At 33.9% G+C, this 20,325-nt stretch overlaps 3 protein-coding genes, 1 long non-coding RNA gene and 1 pseudogene across 4 annotated transcripts; 3 read left to right on the forward strand and 2 right to left on the reverse strand.

The window, feature by feature from the left end:
- Positions 1–154: 154 nt before the first annotated feature.
- LOC149512854 (cysteine-rich repeat secretory protein 55 pseudogene) lies at positions 155–1,001 on the forward strand (annotated as a pseudogene).
- A 4-nt stretch (positions 1,002–1,005) lies between these two features.
- On the reverse strand, positions 1,006–4,817 carry LOC111306169 (asparagine--tRNA ligase, cytoplasmic 2-like). The gene is made up of 8 exons (XM_022904078.2): positions 4,045–4,817; positions 3,715–3,957; positions 3,027–3,611; positions 2,474–2,659; positions 2,301–2,365; positions 2,097–2,226; positions 1,926–1,984; positions 1,006–1,387 (listed from the first exon to the last, which is right to left on the reverse strand). The coding sequence occupies exons 1-8, from the start codon at positions 4,456–4,458 to the stop codon at positions 1,204–1,206; spliced, it is 1,866 nt and encodes a 621-aa protein (XP_022759813.2). The 5' UTR covers positions 4,459–4,817; the 3' UTR covers positions 1,006–1,203.
- A 3,062-nt stretch (positions 4,818–7,879) lies between these two features.
- On the forward strand, positions 7,880–9,045 carry LOC111306171 (EPIDERMAL PATTERNING FACTOR-like protein 9). The gene is made up of 3 exons (XM_022904079.2): positions 7,880–8,162; positions 8,448–8,515; positions 8,646–9,045. Exons 1-3 carry the CDS (start codon positions 8,087–8,089, stop codon positions 8,829–8,831), a joined length of 330 nt encoding a protein of 109 aa, XP_022759814.1. The 5' UTR covers positions 7,880–8,086; the 3' UTR covers positions 8,832–9,045.
- Positions 9,046–15,217: 6,172 nt separating this feature from the next.
- LOC149512855 (uncharacterized) lies at positions 15,218–16,973 on the reverse strand. Its single transcript, XR_016331292.1, has 2 exons — positions 16,172–16,973; positions 15,218–15,566 (listed from the first exon to the last, which is right to left on the reverse strand). It is a non-coding gene; the product is annotated as an uncharacterized LOC149512855 (long non-coding RNA).
- A 755-nt stretch (positions 16,974–17,728) lies between these two features.
- Positions 17,729–19,121, forward strand: LOC111305468 (uncharacterized). Its single transcript, XM_022903042.2, has 2 exons — positions 17,729–18,005; positions 18,609–19,121. The coding sequence occupies exons 1-2, from the start codon at positions 17,880–17,882 to the stop codon at positions 18,867–18,869; spliced, it is 387 nt and encodes a 128-aa protein (XP_022758777.1). The 5' UTR covers positions 17,729–17,879; the 3' UTR covers positions 18,870–19,121.
- The last annotated feature ends 1,204 nt before the right edge of the window (positions 19,122–20,325 follow it).

Below are 20,325 nucleotides of genomic sequence, written 5' to 3' on the forward strand. Positions count from 1 at the left end.
AGACTTTCTAGAAACCATGGCCCATGTTTTGCACTTATTTCGGTGGTTGAAATACAGGGAGTCCAGGATGTCTGCCTCTCTGACTTCCCACTTCTACATCATCGCCAATCCGGAGGGCCATTAATAAGCCTGAACACAAGGGTAGCTTCAAGTTTGCAAGAAAATAGTCATGGATTTATTATACATTCTTCTTCTGTCATTGTTTCTAATTCTGAGCAGTTTCAGGGCTGATCCTTTGGGGAATTTTTGAAATGAAAACACCAACATAAATAACAGTAGTCAGATAGCTGTAAACATTGATCGCTTATTAGCTGAAATGGTCTCTAAATCTTCCTTAACTGGTTATATTGCAACTTCCTCTGGAAGAGACCCTGACAAACTCTATGGTCTTGCTCAATGCAGAGGAGATGTTAGCAGTAAAGAGTAGTTGCATACAAGATGCAGCAAGGCAAATCCGCCAAGACTTTCCAAATCAAACTGATGCAAGGATTTGGTACGACTATTGCTTTCTACGGTATAGCTAAGAGAATTTTGTTGGAGACGTTAACACATCGGTTGGTATATTCTACTTTAATGTTGAAAATGTCACAGATCCTCAAAGTTTTAACAAAGAAACTTGGAGCTCTGACGGATAAAATTCGATCAGAAGCTGTCATACCAAAGAATGAAGGGCTTGGGAAAAGTAAAACCAAATTGTTACCATTTGTGACCCTTTATGCATTGGTGCAGTGCACAAGGGCCTATCTCCGATAGATTGTGCTCAATGCCTAGCAATTGCTGTTGGAAATTTCCCAAACTTTTGTAACAACAGGAAGGGATGTCAGGTCCTATACAGTAGCTGTTATGTTTGGTATGAGCTTTATCCATTTTTCTTCCCACTTGATTCAAACAATGGTAACTCATTGGAGGGAACAGTGGTGATAGTTCATGCATAGATTTTGAAATCCTAGAGCGTTGTCCCAAAATAAGTTTGCTCAAAGGATTTGCAAGCCTGTGTTAGTTTCTTTTCCTTTAATAAATTCCACAGTTTATTTTCATTTTTGTGCACTTGGTATAAACAAGAATAATCTCTAACTATAAGAGTAAGATATTTCTCGTATGTTGCATTAAGTACATCTATTTACACAAGTTTCTCTTCATTTGAAACACAAGCAAGTTGAAACTTGATATATCTATTTTTATGTACTTCGGCAAGACACCCTCTTAGTTGTTGGCTTTGCCATGACTACGGGGAAAAGGAATCACATCTCTGACATCAGTGAGGCCAGTGGTAAGGAGAACCATCAGGTCGAACTGCAGGCTGAATCCAGAGTGCTGGACTGTTCCATGCCTGCGAAGATCTAGGTACCATTCATACTGATCTCTTGACAAGTCAAATTCCTTGATCCTGTAATCAGAAAACCACAGCAGACAATGATCAATGAGGAAATATTGAGAATAGTTAATTCCACATGAATAAACCAAAATTAAAATGTACAGAAACTCGGTTTGGAAGAGGTGGGATATTCGCAGCAACAGGGTCTATATGTTTTTCAGTTTCAGCAATATTTCTTCTGATATTATTAGTTCTTTCTTTGCAATAAAAACATTATCAACTTTCAAAGTATTTCCTGTGAATGACTAAAAGTATCACAAAGACAAAGCTAAAAGCTACAAGTAATAGCACCAGATCAACAGCCAAAAACTTAACTAATTCTCATGACCATTACTTACTGGAAACTCTCAAGTTAGAGCACTAAAGCCCATTTAACCAATAATTCTGGCTTTTGTAACTTTAATTTGCTAATAATCATGCAAACTAGTTAGTGCTTTGCACTGTCACCAATTTCATTTAAATCCAAAATTACCCAACGTTAATTTGCAAATCATTTGCGGTAGACTACAAAATAGGGTGTAATGAAACAGTAGAATATGGATGGCATTACCTTGTATTTAGCATGTCAAAGCGCTCTTCATTTTGGCTGCCTGTAATCAAGGTTCCAATCTGCATACAACTTATCCAGCTTTATAACCATTCTAAACCCCCACACCTTTTTTGGTGCCAGAAGATATTTGTTTTAGATGTTCTTCACCTCATAAGAGACATTTAGACTTACCTTGGGTACAACCATCTCAAATGCTGCAACTGTTTTTTCATCATCATTCAAGCGTACATAAAATGGCTTAACTGCTTTTGGATAATCATAAATAATTACAGGCTTCTTATAGTGATCATCAGCCAAGTAGCTGCCATGGAGTAAAACGGATAGTAAGAACAGTTGCATTTCATACTTCTAGATTAATAGCTACATTATACATACCTTAGATGTTCAGCTGTTAAAGGGACGCCCCACCGAAGTTGTGTTTCAAAAGCCTTATCTGTGACCTGGTGTTGAAGAATGAAATCAAAACTTTTGCGGACAGAAGTTGCTAAAGATATGGTTGATATGTTGGCTGGGCATAAATATAGGAAGTACATGTTGTACAGGTTTACCTTTCTCAAAATTTCTACTGCCTCTCTATAGGAAATCTTGTCATAAGAACATAATGTCAAATATTCAAGATGATGAGTAACAGTCTTGTCAACTCTTTTTGAGAGAAACTTCATGTCTTCTGAACAGTTATCCAATATCCAGCTGCAGAGAAATTTGAAATAGTTCTCTGCATATTTCATGGCGTCCTGGAAACTCCAATCAAAGCTATCAATGAGATCTTAATATGTATAAATTCTCACGTATAAGCTGAATGAGCAATAAATATATATTTTTTGTTTCGAGATATTTTCAACTCCTTATGATGTGTAAAGCCTGAAAACCACAAAATTTACATCACCAAAAAGGGAAGGGAAATATTCCAGTGTTTGGAGGAAACTGAACATTTTCCCATGAAAGAAGCGCAAAAGTAATTTGGCATACTACAAATAAAGAATAAATTGAACTACCTAAGGACTGGGAGAAGAGCTAAATGACAATGCAATTGAAATATCTATCTAACATGACCATTAAACTACATAAGATCGCTAGAGCTTTGAAGATGCAAAGTCTTACCTCTAATTGTGAAAAAGCCATTTCAACCTCAACCGTCCACATTTCAGCCGCATGTTTGGCGGACACTGTTTTATCAGCTCGAAATCTGGGTCCAAATGAGTAAACGTTACCAAGAGAACATGCATAGCTCTCCAGATGAAGGCGACCAGAAACAGTTAAATAACTCGGGCGACCAAAGAAATCTTCATTGAAGTTCACTAAGTCATGCTTCACTGCAGTTACTGGTTTGGATTTTTCTCTTGCTTCAATCTGTCGCGCTAATTCATTTGTTTTCCGCAGGTCCTGAAGAGCAGCAGCAAGTAATTCTTTATCGCTGTCACTTCTCTTGAGTTGTTCAAATAGACTTGATTTGTCCTTTATAGAAGCCTTAACTGTTTCAAGGCTAACACCATCAGCATCACTAACACCGACTGGCTCTTCCTTGCTTGTCTTTCCTAGAAGAGTTGTAACCAGAAACTTTTCGCTGAACCCTTCAGAGTCTGTAGTCGTTATGATCGGCAGTTGCACAAGTAAAAAACCATGGTTCTGGAAGAATGTGTGGGTTGCGAAGTCTAGGGTGCTGCGAATTCGTGTAACAGATGCCACCTGCAATGTTCAACATAGTCATTATAGAGCATGTTAGGTTCAATTTTAAGTTATTTTTCTTATGACAGAATGTCCAACAAATAGCAATGTATGCACGGAATACCGTAGTTGTCCTAGGACGAATATGGGCATAATCCCTTAAAGAATCAAGGGGTAATCTTTTCCTTGACAATGGATACTTATCCTGCTCTACTGTCCCAACATGAAGAACTTTCTCTACTTTAAGCTCAATTGTTCGTTTTCCATGTGCTGAAGGTTTTTCCAAAACACCTTCAGCTAATATACATGTTCCAGTTGGTAGAATCTGGCCTGCAGACACTGGAGCTTTAGCGGAATCTATCACAACCTGAGAATTTTCAAATACCAATTAGGAATTTGCATAATCAAGCAATCTCTTTAGAAACAGGAAAAACAATACAGGATTTGAGAGTACCTGAAGACTTGAAAGGCAAGAGCCATCATTAATTTGTAGAAAGAATGTCGAAGGAGGAGGTGGTTTGGGAATCAAAGACTCCAGCTTTTCTCGAACAGCAGGGGAACTAGCAGAACCACCCAAAACCCTGATAATAGTCCTGAAAAACGGGATTCGAGATTGAAGAATTTCCACACAGGTTACGTCCTTAGGCCTTTGAGAAACGGGGAAAGCATCAGCTGCAGCAGGTGGCGATGGCACAGGGTCCTTTTTCACCTCCTTGGAAGATTTCACCCACCCTCCAACCACCACTGTCTTACCAATCAACCCCATCTCGCCATCGCTACTTTCCAATATGGTTTTCAACATCATCCGGTTCGAGTACATCAAAGGCATCGAAGTGGAGCTGGTAACTTTTGGTTCTTGAGACTCCATCAGTTGTTATGGAAAAGAAAAAAGGGGGAAAAAGAGCTGAAACAGGAAGGTAATGAACGGAAGTTTGTGAGTTAATAAGGTTCGTAGAATTTGTTGATGATGATTGGTAATGGCATGGTTGATGAGTGATGATATAGGGGAGAAAGAGGTTGCTTTTCTTTGAGAAGGAAGAGAATGGGAAGGAAAGGAAAGGGATTGTTTGCCTGCATTGACATGTTTTTTTCTGGGTGTGAATGAAATTGGCGGAACCAAGGGAGAGAAAGGGTTAGCGGCAAGGTTAGGTATTCTTGTAAAGTCGGGTATTCGCGGGAATTTCCAAGCCTCAACTGTTTTACAAACACAAACGGATGGCTACTTGCAATAGAATCCAAATCACAGAAACGTTCAAGCTGGTACTTAATATATATATATATATATATATATATATAAAATTTAATTAGACCAAAGTTGAGCTCCATTACATTATATGATTTGTAAATTTGTAAATTTTATTTTGGTTTATATTTTTGCTAGTTGTCTTTTGCTTTAAAAAAATTTGTTTTGATATAAAAATTATTTTAAAAAGATTATTATACACAAAATATGTAATTTTTAAATAATGAAATGCATAATTCTAATTTTATATAAGCTAATCATATTATAATTGGTGTTATATTTTAAGTAATTATCTATTTTAAGTCAATTTAATATTTTTTTTTACATTTTATTTTTTTATAACAATTTCTCGAGAAGTAAAAAATAAATAGTAAATATGCCACGTAACCTAAATCAATAGAAAGATAACATGGATTAGTTTTTATATGTATTATTAATGAGAGAAAAACACTCATTCTAATTAAATTAAATATTTTATTTACAATTTTACCTCTAATCTCTCTCTTTCTTTTCTTTTCTTTTTTTTTTTCTATTTTTCACCTTTTCCTACCAAACACAAAAACAAGAAAAAAGAAAAAACAAATTCCTTCTTTCATTTTTTTTCTTCCCTCACTTTTTTTTCCCCTTCTCTCTATTGTTGTTCCTTTCTCCATAGTGCAAGAAAAGATCACAAAAAATTAATAAAAATTTTGATCAAAGACAATATTACTCCCAATTGCTATGCAACGGCTAAATTGATGCAAAAGTTATTCAACATAATAATAGTTAAATTTTCCATTCAACAGAAAAATCAAAAGAATTATTGTAATTTTGTAGAATTATCTTGAATCAAAAGATTTTTGCAATTTCATCTTTATCATTTGGACTAAGCACAAAAGAATAAATTTGCTGTAACTCAATTTTGGGATATATATATATATATATATATATATTTGAGTGAGCGTCACTGAATGGGCTGGTGATCCAAACCCAAAGTGCTGCAAGCTACTGGGATTGTTTCTAGATTTCCTCCAAGATCCATGGTCCAGCCATAGACTCCAGAGTCCAGACCTTCTTGTCAAACTTTAGACTTAGTTTTTCTTTTTTTTTCTTTTAGTTTTCCACCTAAAGGAGCTGATTGCCGGTAGGCCTCTTAAAATAGAAATTATGGGCCAAGAAGAAGAACCCAAAAAGATAAGAATACATTTGTTAAACTACGCCTCATCTTGGCCTAATGCTTACGACATTTTTTTATTAAATTACTTTTCAAATTACAGCAAGGTTCCAATGACTCAGAGAAAAAGACAGGTCAAGAAATTAGTAATACATAAAAAATAAAAAATTCTTATCATGACAAAAAAAAAAAGCGAGGGAGGAAACAGACACGTGTGAGATGTGGAAGAAGTACCGTTGAGAGGAAAAAGTGCAGGCGCAGCACAGGCCTAGCTCCAATTTGACATGATAATTCATTGTTTTCTTTATTGCATTTCGTATTATATTTGACATATATAATAATATAAATTATTAAAATATAAATATAATATTAATTATAAAATACATTTAAATATTAAATATGAATACTATTGATTTATTATATATATTATATATAATATAATTAATTAATTAATTTAAATATAATATAAATATATAAAAATAAATATATTAAATACGTTAAATATATATTTATATAATAATATTAAATTAAATATATTATTCGTATTATATTATATACTTAATTATATCAATACATATAAAATATTAATTATATCATACGAATAAATATAAAATATATTTTTTAAAAATAAATATATATGTTTTTATCATTTTATCTGAAATTATCCGGTCTATCTTCACTCCAGTCCCACCAATGGCTGATGGTTCACGCTTAGCAACTGAGATGATTAGCCAACACGTCATTTAGAGCTGAAGCCTGGAAATTTTGTTTATCTGCTTGGAATTTGGGAAAAAAGATCTTAAGTGAAATAAGTTTCTTTCTTTGGGGGAGGGATGGAGAAAAAATTCATCATTCCCCATGTCTGAATATTTATTTCATTCTGGATTCATTGAAAAAATTCATCATTCCCCATGTCTGAATATTTATTTCAATCTGAAATTCTGTGATTTAGGACTTTGAGGTCCCTTAACCAAATAATGTAAGAGAATCAATCATTCTTTTCTATGACTATTAGTTTATACTTTCTACAATATTCATCTAGGGACTATATATTGGATCTTTGAGCAGTTCCCAATCCTGGATGCTTCTTTTGGTGGGTCATTCATTGTACGTCCATTCATCTTAAGTGCATATAAATGATTTCACAACTGTAATCTAATGGTGCTTTTATTTGGATCCCACTTTTGTTCTCATTTTTTTTAATTATTAGTGAAATTATTTAATTATTTTTTTATTTTAATTTTAAAAGTTTTTAAATATATATCTAATAAATTTTTTAATTTATCAAATATAAAATTTGATAAATTATATAACTCTAGTAAATTTATTTTCATATCTCATAAATTTAAAAAAATTACATTTAGGATTCAAAGGTTAAAATTTTCAATAAAATTTATCTAATCAATATCATCTCAATTTAGTAAAAAATTATTTATTTATTTATTTTGAAATTCCAACAAAATTTATAAATTTAGTTGAGGAAAAAATCTAAGATATTGAAAAATTGTTACAATATTACAAAAAAAATATGATTTGTTTCAAATTATTATAAATTTATTTACAAATTGATAAATAAAAATTTTAATTTTAATAGATAGAATACCTGATTAAAATATATGAATCTTTGGATTTCTTTTTAATTTTAATAATCTAAGCAAAAATTTAAAAATTTTAAAAATAATTTTAAAACATGTGAAAAAAATTTGCAAATAGATGCTGTCGTAGTCCAAAACGTAAATGATTCCCTCCACATTTCAAATTTCCCTTTTACCCCCACCAAAAAATCAAAGTAATCTAACCACTCCTTGGACAAAACTCAAGAAAAGGCAATGGGCATTTTTGTAACTCCAAAAGTCAATCTGCTGTTCCCATGTTAGCTTCCAACAAACAGTACATCGGCCTGGGTGTTTCGGGACCTCTTTTAGGTGTGCACTGTGCACCTCTGAGTCACTGAAAGATTTGCCGGTCTATCTCTTATAGTCATTGATTGACCACAACTCTTTCTCTTTCTCTCTCTTTTTTTTTTTCCTTCTGTCCTTCTGTCTCATTTATCCTTCATATATATCACCTTCTGATTTACTTCCAATACAAAAGGGAAGAATGGTCAACATTAAACTAAGCTACTTACTTTTGCTACTACTCTTCACCTTCTTCCTTGCAGCACATGCAGTAGAAGGTCATAATCAGCCCCTAGCTGTTCCTTTCCTTGCCTTCAAACCATCTTTCCATGTGTTTTTTTTATAATTTTATTAATCCTCCTAGTAGATTTCTGACTAGGCTTTAATGTAGGAAATGCATTTCCTAAGCCTGAAAGGAAGCTTTAATTATTATAGCTTTTTAAATTGACATGCTAAAATTCTAATAGTTCTATGTATAAAACTGGGATATTCTTCCATTTTGCTTCGTAAACAATGTTGTATTTGTCTTGTTTTCATGCCACATTTAAGTTCAAATTTTGCAGGATCTAGAACTCAAGTAATACTACCTTTCCAACAAGGGGTCTCTCATTCGCTTCCATCGCATTTGCAGGTAAGGGTATTTCAAAAGCACTACTACAAACTAGAAAGTTTAGCTTCGTTTCTCATTACGAAATCCCTTTATTTGCTTTACTTCTTTCATGATTGGAGACTTTCTAACTGAAACATTTTGGAGGCAACAGGGCAGCAATGAAGCAAAGATGAATAGAAATTCAAGGCGATTGATGATTGGATCCACAGCGCCTACCTGCAGTTATAATGAATGTAGAGGATGCAAGTACAACTGTAGAGCTGAGCAAGTTCCAGTCGAAGGAAATGACCCAATCAATAGTGCATACCATTACAAATGTGTTTGCCATAGGTCATAAATCGAATATATATATTGTAAGTTTGAGTTGAGTGTACTTGTGTGGTTTAGAATGAAGAAGATATTGAACTAGCATCAAAAGAAATTAGAAACTAGCTGTTCTGGTTTCCTTTTGGCACATCAAGAATTTTCTTGCTATTTGGTTATCGTGCAAACTTCTTTAAGGAAAGTCTGTCATTAATTTCTTTTTGGGCAATTGCCTTTGATTTTCTTCTTTTTTCTTTCTTCATGTTTGTACATAGATTCCGGTTTAAACAATTTCCAATTCGCAGAGATAATGAGATTAGTCTAAAGATTTGGAACAAGGTCTATATGATCAATAGTATACGCTCTTGTTAACTTGATCAACTTTAAATCCTATGGGTAACTACATTAAGTTTTCATCAAGTAGCAGGTATACCATATTTTTACCTTTATTATTAGACGATCTACTTATAATTTGTTTTTTCCCACATGAGTTGGGTCCAAAGCAAAATGGAAAAGAGAAGAAAAGAAAAACCTGAAACCCCATATAGAAACAGCTTCTTGTTGTAGGGGTTATAGCTTTGACAAAGTTGCATTCCCGTATCCAATATACATTCCAATATTCCTTTCTCGTGTTTCTCAATGAGATTTTTTTTTTTAAAAGAATTTTGCATTTTCTTTGTGTTGTAGTTTGATGTTGTGAGCAAAACAAGAAGCTGTCTGTTGAGAGACACTCAGAAAATTTATGAGATATATGGTGTTAGGGTTTCTTCAAGTGGAAGATTTGTCATTTGATGGAGGGGGTTTAATAGTTTTTGAAGTGAGGCTCTGCCTCTGCAAGTTTGCATGTGGCAGTGGCCCCAAATATTAAAACATAAGCTAACAAAAATTCACATGGGCAACTTTTATATTTGAATTCATTCAATTGCAAAAAAAAAAATGGCAGAACTGAAACTAACAAAGAAGCCCGAAACTCATGAGGAAGGGGGAGGGCCCATTTTCTCAGTGTGCAGAAACAAGCAAGACCCACCAACATTTATATGCTTGATTGCATTTGGCTTTCTTGCAGTTGTGAGAATATTCTGGTGACCATTTCACATAGAGTTCCAGTAAACAATACCCTAATGCTTTTGTGGGGCTATGCCTCTGGTTAGCACGCTTAGCTGCACATTCATGAATCATCACCTCTAAAGTCCAAATCAGCATGACAAAATTCCAGCACAGTTTTAAATTCTAGTGCACAACCCTAATTGCAATGTGGTTTTTTTAACTGATATTTCAGAGGTTTGGTTTCCTTCTGCGTTGGCTTTGTGCCAAGTTTATTTTATTATTTTTTGTGTCTTGTAGGTGAAAATTATATTGAAGAATGAAGACATTGTGTTAATTTCATTATCCCTGCTTGTATGCTCTACTTCACTTCATTAGTCTCTCACTCTTTTCTGGCTTGTTCGTTAAAGAATTTAACTGGAGTCGACTCCCACATCTGTCATTTATATATCTTGCAAAGGCTGAGCTCCAACCAAACTATTTTCTTTTACTAGAACTAAGAGTTCCTCATTTTCATCATCAACAATTATACATATAAGATATCCTTGAACAATTGATTATTATTACAAGATTTAATTGGGACCAAACCGATTTAATTGAGGGAAATGATCTAATTACAATTTATTGCAATTTGCGAAGATTACTTTTGCTTGACGACTAGAGAAGTTAAATCTATAGCAAGAAAACAGACATCTGCAGTACAAAAGGAAAACTTACCCTTCCAATTAAAGATCAAGATCCAGGGTCAATCTCTTCCCTCTCCTGCTTGGCCTTCCCATATGTAAAGAGGCACAACAGCTGAACAACTTGCTGGTTCAGCAATCTCACAAGTTCTGAATTGATGAGATTTTGCAATTTTGGTCATTGAAAAAAATTAAAGGATTATATTTGATACACGGGCGGTGTATATATTTTATATATTAATTATTAATAAATTAAATGTCATCACTTTATTAATAAAAAATTTTAAAAATTTAAAAGCATTTAAAATAAATATCTTTAAATTTTAATTGTTTAGTTTGGTAAAGGTAAATTTTTTTTTTCACTTTCTAAAAAAACTTAATCAAAACTTAAAATCTTTAAATTAATTTTACTCAAATCTATTTTTGAACTTTGATAGACTCTTCAAACTTGGGAGTTTAAACTTTGTAAAAGTGAATATTTTGAATCAGAAATAGTATACAAAGTCATAATTACAACTATAAATATTAGGTGAAGGGAAAATCTTGCTTTGATTTAAATAATTTAACCCAAAAACACCTTAGCTACCAATGTGATCCATGTCAACCACAACTAGCCACCACTCCGACCACCACATTTAACCTTCAACAACTTTTGATGGAGGACCACCACATTCGACCTTAAACAATCATTAATGGAAGATGATGCAAACCAAAATTTGTCTAACAGAAATATGTCATCATAGAAGAAACAAAAATAAATTAGAGAGGAAAAAAATTAACAAGGAAGAAGAAGAAGAAAAGGGGAAGAGGAATTGATTCCATAATTGCATAGCCGAATGATCATCGCTCTCTTTTTTGTACTGATTAACGACTTGACAATTAAAATCCTAGATTCTCAAGAGACATAGCACACACCCGCTTGCTACTTTTCCATCTGAAAAAACAAAATTGAGCAACATAAAAGGCCTTACTAAAGCACAGGCCTTACATGCAGTAAAACAACCCAACATTAATATGAAATAGGACAACGCATCATTAAAGCCCAATAACATTTGACCCATTAATATCCAGCCCGTAACAGAGGATTGTTGTACCCGACCCAAAAAGTAAGTATGAATGTATCAGAACATCCATTTTTCCACAAGTAGTGACAACCGGAGAAATCTCTTCAATCTGATCTCTCAAGCCTGCCATCTCATCATCTCCTTCCCTTTCAATTTATTCAATATTTTTCTCTTTTATTGCTAGCTTTTTTGTTGCAAATTCCTCCAGTGTAATAAAGGAAATGAATTCCATATCATGTTGCTTTTTTTTTTTTTTTCGTTCATCAAATCACAACATTAATTAATTTTTTTAAATAAAATTTAAAGATATTTATCTTTTGAGGGCTTTTAAATTTTTAAAAATTTTCATTAGTAAGTTGATAATATTTAGTTGATTAAAAGTGTATAAAATATATATTATCAATACATCAAATATAAACCCAAAAATTAAACCATAAAAAATGGATATAAGTGGATCCTTTACTTAACTACAACAAGTTAGAAAGTTCAATCTGTGATTCTTCTCCACGATTTATACTACATGGGCTTATGAAATTTGATGAGGAGCCGTTTATTAAAAATGGCCGAGTAGACTAGTGGAAATCAATCAAATTAATTCGAAGTAAACAACAAAGATCCTTGATCCGGCTTAAGGCTTATAAGTTTATATCCAGTTTTCATCAGCCATCATAAACCCAAGTTAAGGCCATACATCACTAGAAGATGAAGAAAAATCAGAAAGAGATGGACAGCAAGAGAAAAACATGGACTTGGTTGCTTGATCGGGGAAAACTGTAAGGGAAGGGCTATTAATCACAGAGAGAAACACGGAATTGGTTGCTTGGATCTGATAACAATATTAGGAACGGAGGAACGTACGTGAACACAATTAATGGACCCTTAAAATCTTTTATCGTGATTCTTGTATCCTTGATCAATCTTCATCAAGGAATGGCACCTGAAAATGAAGTGTTGTCCGCACAAAAAGCTGAAGTAGTCATCCTGATTTCCGTAGTTCAGGGGCATTGTTTTCTGTGAAAAGCTGCAAAATCAGCCAACGAAATGCCAAAGAAAAGGACCAATAAACGTTAAGGGTGGCCAGAGTTTGTTTTCGAGTTCCATGATTAGATCCAAATCAGTTTTAAAACAGAGCAAATATTGCTTGCTATAAATGACTGTTAAAACGAAGAGATGGTGCATCTTTTTTGTACTTGAGATTACCCAAATTTAGGCCCATAAATTATAGCAATTCCCAATCGCTTCCTTATAACTAAACCCAGGATTGGTTCTCTGAAATCATGGACGCATGATCCATTTAATGGGAAAAAAAAAAGTTAAATTGGTATATAAAAGCTAACCAACGATTCAACCTGAATTTGAAGCCTATTTTCCTTTTATCTACAATAACGAGCTAGTTCAAGAGAAAATTCTAGAATCTTGAACCTTAATGTGTCATACTCTTTAAACTCATACTTTGTTACGATTCCTAGTTCAGTAATAGTTACGAAAACTGACATGAAACTTCAACAACTTTAAATCCTATTGTCCAAAGACCCCCCAACCAAGCCCATTATCCATCACCACCTCTAACGTCTTAAAGTCTAAACCTCGATGACTAGCTGACTTCTTCAACCAGAAGAGTGACAGTTCATATCAATCTAGCCCGTAACTTGATATCGGTAAAGCTCATTCCTCTGTAATTAGCCACCAAACTTCAGTTCATAAAATAAGCCAATCTGCTTGCATCAGATTTGCTGTTGTCACCAAACTTGTGAATATATTTCTTAATTTTCCTCTTATTAACATCTTTTAAACCTAAATCTTTTGTCTTTTACCAAAGAGTTCTAGTTGACCATGACCTTTGCTTAGATAGGTTGCTTCACGACCAGGTCCAATGACCAACTCATCAGATACCGACAAAGACAAGTTTTAAGACTCTGGATGGGATCGGTCAACAACTCTCCTCTTCAATTTGTTTCAAATTCAACTTTTAACCACTACTTTGTTTCTGTAACCCCCGGGATTTTAGATCAGTGTCGAATTCCAAGCCCACACTTGTACAAAGGGTTCTTTGAAATTCCTAAGATTGTTTGTGATTTGATGTTGACAGTTCACTTTCGGTCTGCTATATCGATTTTATATTGAAAGTGACTACCAAAAAGGTTTTAGTGACTTTCTACCAGAAAGGATGAGTGTCTAATTGTCTGGAACTTGGAAAAAAGATTGGCAATAGCCACAGACAATGAATTTAACAAGGCCCAGCCGGAAGTGTATCTCTCTGTTAAAGCATGTCAATCCAATCCAAGAATCTTTATCCGTTCGATCAAACCAACTATGTTGAAAAAAAGGGTTATGCTTTAAAATATATAGAGAACCTGATTTTATCATGGCAAAGCAACAGGATTCTCCCTAGATATGAAAAAAAAAATGTTAATCTTTAAGGGTGCCAAGACCCGTGATACTAGGCAAATAAACAAATGTAGGAAATGAGATGAGTGCGCGAGACTGATTGGTTTTATGCAACTTGGTAGGTTTCGTTCTATTGTTAAAAAGATAAGATACTCAGAAGAAAATTTTGTTTAAAATCAATCGAAGAAAAGGAAATCTTATAGATGGATGACTTGAGATTAGTTATTGATATCTACCTTCTAATAATAAAGAGCACTCTAAAAATCAAATCCTGAATGTATCATACAGAAATTGAGGAGTGCGTTTTAAGATCGCTAGAGTTGGGTTCAAACAAAATTTGGACATATCCCTAATAGTATTAAAAGAAAGTATAGACTTAATCTTTCCCTACTTATCTAAAAGCATAAATATATATCGAAGGCATCATTAGAGTAGCTTTAGGCTGATTAATTAATTGAAGCAGCTGCGCCATGCTGTCCGCACCACTCCCGCGTTGGGAATAGTAAGTTATACATGACATTTTCAAGCACAACGGCAAAAGCACCACAAATTCTTTGTCTTGGAAGATTGGATTGCTGCTAATCCCAGTGCCTATGTTTTGGTTCTTTTATTTCATTTTGTCTTAAACCATTGGTCTGCCAAACTCAAGTTATGTATACAATTTGGAAAATTACAAGCTCAATCATAGGTCAAGTAGACTTACTAATTTATTTTCAAGCTCATTTGAGTTGGTTTATTTGAAAAAAAAAAAAAAAACTAGCTCTCTGCATTATCTGTAACCTTGTTGAAGATGCTCCAACTGAAATTAAGAATTACACTCTCACATTAATTATTTATGCCAAAGAAATTCTTTTTGGTTTTTTTTTATATGGACGGTGAACAAGAAATATTGGCTAGAAGTCAGGCAGGGCCCGCCATCACAGTTGTTTGTCCGCCCAGATTTATGGACAATGCCCAGCAGGAAGGCGAAACTCTCTCTCTTTCTTTCCCTCTGTTACAAACATAATATTCTAAACACAACTTGATAATTGTACACAATAATTATCATTTTTTCTGGGCCTAGGGGCTATGGTTTGCAGGATTTAATAAAGAAAATCTCATTCGTAACACCTAAAAATAGACAGCTGAAGTGCATATATATTCATTCAAAATTGACATGCCTAGAGTGAGGCTTCAGTTAAACAATATATAAAGCAGATATGCAGCAACGACAGAATCTATCTAAACACAAATATACAAACAGATAATAAGTTTAAAACTATATTGATATATATCAAACAAAACTGGGTCCGAGGCTATGAGTCCGATGACTCAAGATTCGGATAGAATGGAAATCTTCAATATTTCACCCAAAACACAATATGACAAATATAGCAGACGAAAAAAAACCTCATAAGACACCTGTTTCTGAATTCTAAGCTGGTCATTTATTTCCTGGTATCAAGACAAGACTCCTTCGTCATTCCATGAAATCTACAGTGACCTTTTGAGCCTTGGCCTATAGCTTTACAAAGTTAGCCATATAGACTTTGTAAAGAAATGTCAGAAGTCTGACGCGGATTAAAACCTTCCCTTCACTGTCTGATCAAACTGTTATCACCGAAAGGAATAAAGTCATTGTAACTTGCAAATCAAGTAAATTAACATAAGGTACACAGATTTGTTTGTCTGTTCTAGCTACATGAGAGATTCTAATTTGAGGCTGACAAAACCTAACATCATCATGTGACTCCTTTCTCATTCTATAACCCTGCAGGAACTAAATTTTGCATGAAAACAAATGAACTTTTGTTTCAATTTTATAATGATGACATACTTTTCAGAAATTTTTAAAGAAAATGTGAGACTTGAAAGTGAGTTCCTGGTAACATCCATTTGGCAAATTTCCAAGGACAAACAAGATAAAGGCTACTTTTGCTCCTAAAGCTCACTCTCCTATATGGATTCAAATCACCTTCGTCATAAGAATACAGATGGGTAGTGGGAATGCTCACAAAAGTCCAGAATAATGGCTCAAGTTTTTAGGGTCAACTTTTACTTATTGTAGCCTTTACTTCGGCTTAATTAGTTAAATACATATTGCCCTCCTAATTTACCATCCATCATAAAATAAATCTAACCCTAAATGATTAAAGATATACCAAATAGAGACGGTTAAAAAAAGAAAAGAAGAAGAAGAAGAAGAAAAAATTTACCCTGTTTTGCGGTGGCCCCCCGTCAGTTCCACAAGATCTGGTCTTCTCAGTCAGGACTGTCGCATCTTCTAAGAGTTTGCCTCTCATTTACCATGAAAGAAAAACTGCTTAGATACGGAATTGGCTGCCAAACTCCGTATTAAATGTTAAATGTTATAGTATTTCATATGGTAAAAGAAATCTTACTATGTAAAGTATTCGGTAAATCATGTTTCTTGAAAATGAAAGATTCTTGCTACAAACGATAATGTAAAATTAATGTTTCACCGAACTTTCTAACATTTGCAATCCCGCTGTAACAAGAATTTTTTTGTCCTTTTTGGCATTTAAAAAGAAAGTGAAGACAAATTTATCAAGCAAAATGCAATTTTTTTTTCTAATCAGAATAATTAATGCAATAAATATACATATTGGCATGTGCAAGAAGTCCAAAAATAAAAAATCTAATCATGGTATTTGTTTAGAAGCTCCCCTTTTAATCATTTTATAAAACAAAAAACTATGTTGCATAAATAAATAAATAATATAAAACAATCCGATTAAAAAAAAAAAAGCCCAATTGAAAGCTTATGGGAACTTAGTTGGCATCATGATTACCTAGCAATTTTAAATAAAGTGATTTTTTTTCATTATGGGAAGTTAAAAAAATTCTCCATATTTTTTTATATTCATTTTTTAAGTAAAATTATTTAATTATTTTTTATCTCAATTTTCAAAATTTTGAATATTTATTTTTGATAAATACATAATTTATTGAATTTTTATACCTAATAAATTAAAAAATTAATTAAAAAATAGTTTAAAATTTTTTAAAACTTTAGGATATAATTGATAATTATAGTTTGCTTGATTGTAAACTCATAACTTGTACTTGGTATTATTGTGTTTCTTTCTCTCATTCAGTCATTGGTGTAATGGAAATGGAAATTACCCTATAATTAACAGGTGGAGCTGGCACCCACTCAACCCCTGTCGGATTACATTCTTAAATAGGATTGGATTTTATGGTATGTCAGGAAAGTTAATTATTTCTCTATTAATTTGGCCAAAGAGAAACAGAAGGCAATAAATTCAATTCTGCCCAGGTTCACTCCAGAGTTGATTCTTGACATCTGACCTTGTTCCTGGAGCTATGGAGGGGCAGAAATTCCCAGTGCCAGGAAGGAAAGGAACACCAGTTTAATTTCCTGCCAAAAAAAACAAGCCATGAAAGTAATGAATAAGAAGAGGAAGAAGAACAGTAAGCATGTGGTCCATACAAAGAGTTGAGGCTGCCCAAGGATGGAGGGGAGAATCCATGTGTGCTTCTAGCACGTGGCATCTGGGATGTCAACAGCATGTAAGCCTGCTGTACGTGCCCTCCCCAGCTAAATTACTCTTGTATCTGTACATTGTATGAGTAGAGAGATAAATGTATACGAAGCCTATAGTTTTACCGAATTAGGAGAAAAGACAACCTAAGAATTAAATTCACTAAAACTTCTTTCCACATTAGAACATCCGTTTGTCTTCTAGGCTTCCTTTCCCACTCATTTTTATAGGTTTGTAGCTTCCTTCCAATAAACTGCACTTGGTCGTCTCTCTCTACTCTTATATATCTCTCTAAAGTTTCAAGCTTCATCCATCTTTTCTTATTCCTTTCTTTCTCCTCTAGCATCTTTTTCTTTTCCATTTAGACAAAAGGGGCTAACTATAGCCACTTAGAAAGATGACAGGAGTTGAGGAAGGTGATCAAAGTGTGAGTCTTGATCTTCTTAAACAGAAAATGGCTAACTTTGCCAAGGAAAGGGACTGGGATCAATTTCACAGCCCTAGAAATCTGCTTTTGGCCCTGGTATGCTTATCCCTCTATATAGGCTATCCCAAAGCAAAACTTCATTAGGATTACTCCTCTCTTATGTATTATCTTTTCTCGTTCTCCTTATCGTTTCTTATGCTTTTTTTTTTGTTTATTTTTAAAGTTTGTCTTTGAACATTAGCTTTTCATGATAATTTTTCTCTATATTTCTGTGAGACAAGAAAGATTGAAGGTCAGGTTTGACCAGTATAGATTATATTTGTTGCTGTTCTAGTTTTTTGTCGCTTTTCTATATGGGGAGATTTGACCAAACAAAATACAGCTTAAACCAGTTGGATTAAAAGAAATATTAATTGCTTTTGGTCTGTCTGTGTACAAAACTTGGTTGAACCTTTGTAAGTGGGCCTTGCTTCCCCCAATCCCCCCAACCCTCAACCCTCTTTTTGTTGTCAAGCACAAGAAATTATTACCTTTTTCTTGCGTGACAAATTTTTTGGGACAGAGGAATATTCATTAACGGACGGTAATTAGACATGCTTTTAAATGTTTCATGATTCTTGTTCACTGAAACGGCTAAACTGTGATATACAGTGTAACTTTTATTTTTTTGTTTTGAATATTTTGTGATGACACATATAGGTGGGTGAAGTGGGAGAACTGTCTGAGATATTTCAGTGGAAGGGAGAGGTCCCAAAAGGATTGCCTGATTGGAAAGAAGAAGAAAAAGCGCACCTTGGTGAAGAGCTCTCTGATGTTCTACTCTACCTTGTCAGGCTTTCTGATATATGTGGCATTGATCTGGGGAAAGCTGCTCTGCGCAAAGTTGAACTCAATGCTATCAAGTACCCGGCTTCAAAGAAATACACCAACAACAATGATGGCACTGCAGAGACTGATTGATGATCCATCTATGGTAAGCTAAGATGAGGAACAATGCGTGGAGAATGGTAGTAGTATGGGTGGTAGTGTGTTTGGCATCTATTCCCATAGATTTTGTTACTGTTTCAGCAGCTGAATCGAATCCTTATGACAGATATATAGAGATATGAAAAAAAAAAAAGTTTGCCTTTTCTGTATCCGCTGCTTTGGGCTTACTGTACTCTTCTTTCGTCCCGATTCATATTTTATTTGAGAATTAAAGAGTTGAAAGAATGGTTGGTAGCCAAGAGGGATTTTTTATCACGTCGTGGTTGCGTTTGTTTTATCATTAAATTAGTGTTTTACGTGTAAAATGAATCGTCAATCACCCCTTTTTTTTCCCTTTTTTATTTAAATAAAAGGGATTTTTTTTAAAGAAAAAGGCTATAATTAAAGAGTGGGTAATATAGCCCACTGACAATTGTTTTTGAGCCTTAAAACCTTGAACCCTTTGACCCTTCAAGGAAAAGATTTGAATGGACGGCCAATGTGCCTTACCTTGGATTGGCTTTCATTGCTTTTACCAAAGGTTGCCATTCACTTTAAACATGCTTGAAGAGCCTGAGTGTTTTGGCAACAGGATTGAAGTAGTACTCCTCCCCACCTCCCCCCCCCCCCCCAAAAAAAAAAAAAAAAAAAAAAAAAGCCCCAAAGAATGTGTGCAGTAGATAATAATTATTAACAAAACCAGGTGCTTACATAAGAAGTCACAGCTACTTGTCCGAGGATATTTTTGTTACATAGAAAACGGCTCAAGCTGAATGAGTACAAACATGTCATACGTCAAACAACACTTCACTTCCACGCAAGAAATTTCTTATTCCAGAATTGGGAAAAAGATAAAAGGAGATAAGGTTTATATGATTCTATCTTCAAGCATTTGGTTTTCCACGCTATATTAATTATTTTCATGGCTGTGTTTCTAAACGATAACATCAAGTGAAAGCCAAGTATTCATCTTTCTATTCGATGAATGGTGACATGGTGTGAAACGGAGGAAAATTCTTCTCACATTAGTCTATCCACAAAATGAATGTGTTAATTCAAGCTCATAGGCTCCACTTGGGACTTTGGTGTGAGTTCATCCGCCGTGCTAGAGTCAACGTTTTATGATTGGATTTGGTGGTCATGAGTTTATTAACTCTCATGACAGTTAATTAAATCTGACACTGTATTATTAACCAATTTATCAAATCAAAATTTGTTGCTTGTTCAGTGTTCTAACATATATTTATGCGTACTTTTTAAATGTTTCATAATTTTTCCACGGAATTGAGTCTTGAAATTAAGGTCGAGACGAGAATGAAGTTTGTTTCTTCCCTTCATTTTCTTTTGATTCTTATTCTTGAATATGATGATTCGAAGTTATGTCTTCCTTTTTAGACTTTAGTTGTTTGAACAGAAGTCGTGGTTATCACTGAATTGTTCATTTGGTTTA

This window comes from Durio zibethinus, chromosome 21 (genome assembly GCF_047325235.1).
Source record: "Durio zibethinus cultivar Kanyao isolate XHJ-2024 chromosome 21, ASM4732523v1, whole genome shotgun sequence".
In the NCBI taxonomy this organism is placed as follows: Eukaryota; Viridiplantae; Streptophyta; class Magnoliopsida; order Malvales; family Malvaceae; genus Durio; species Durio zibethinus.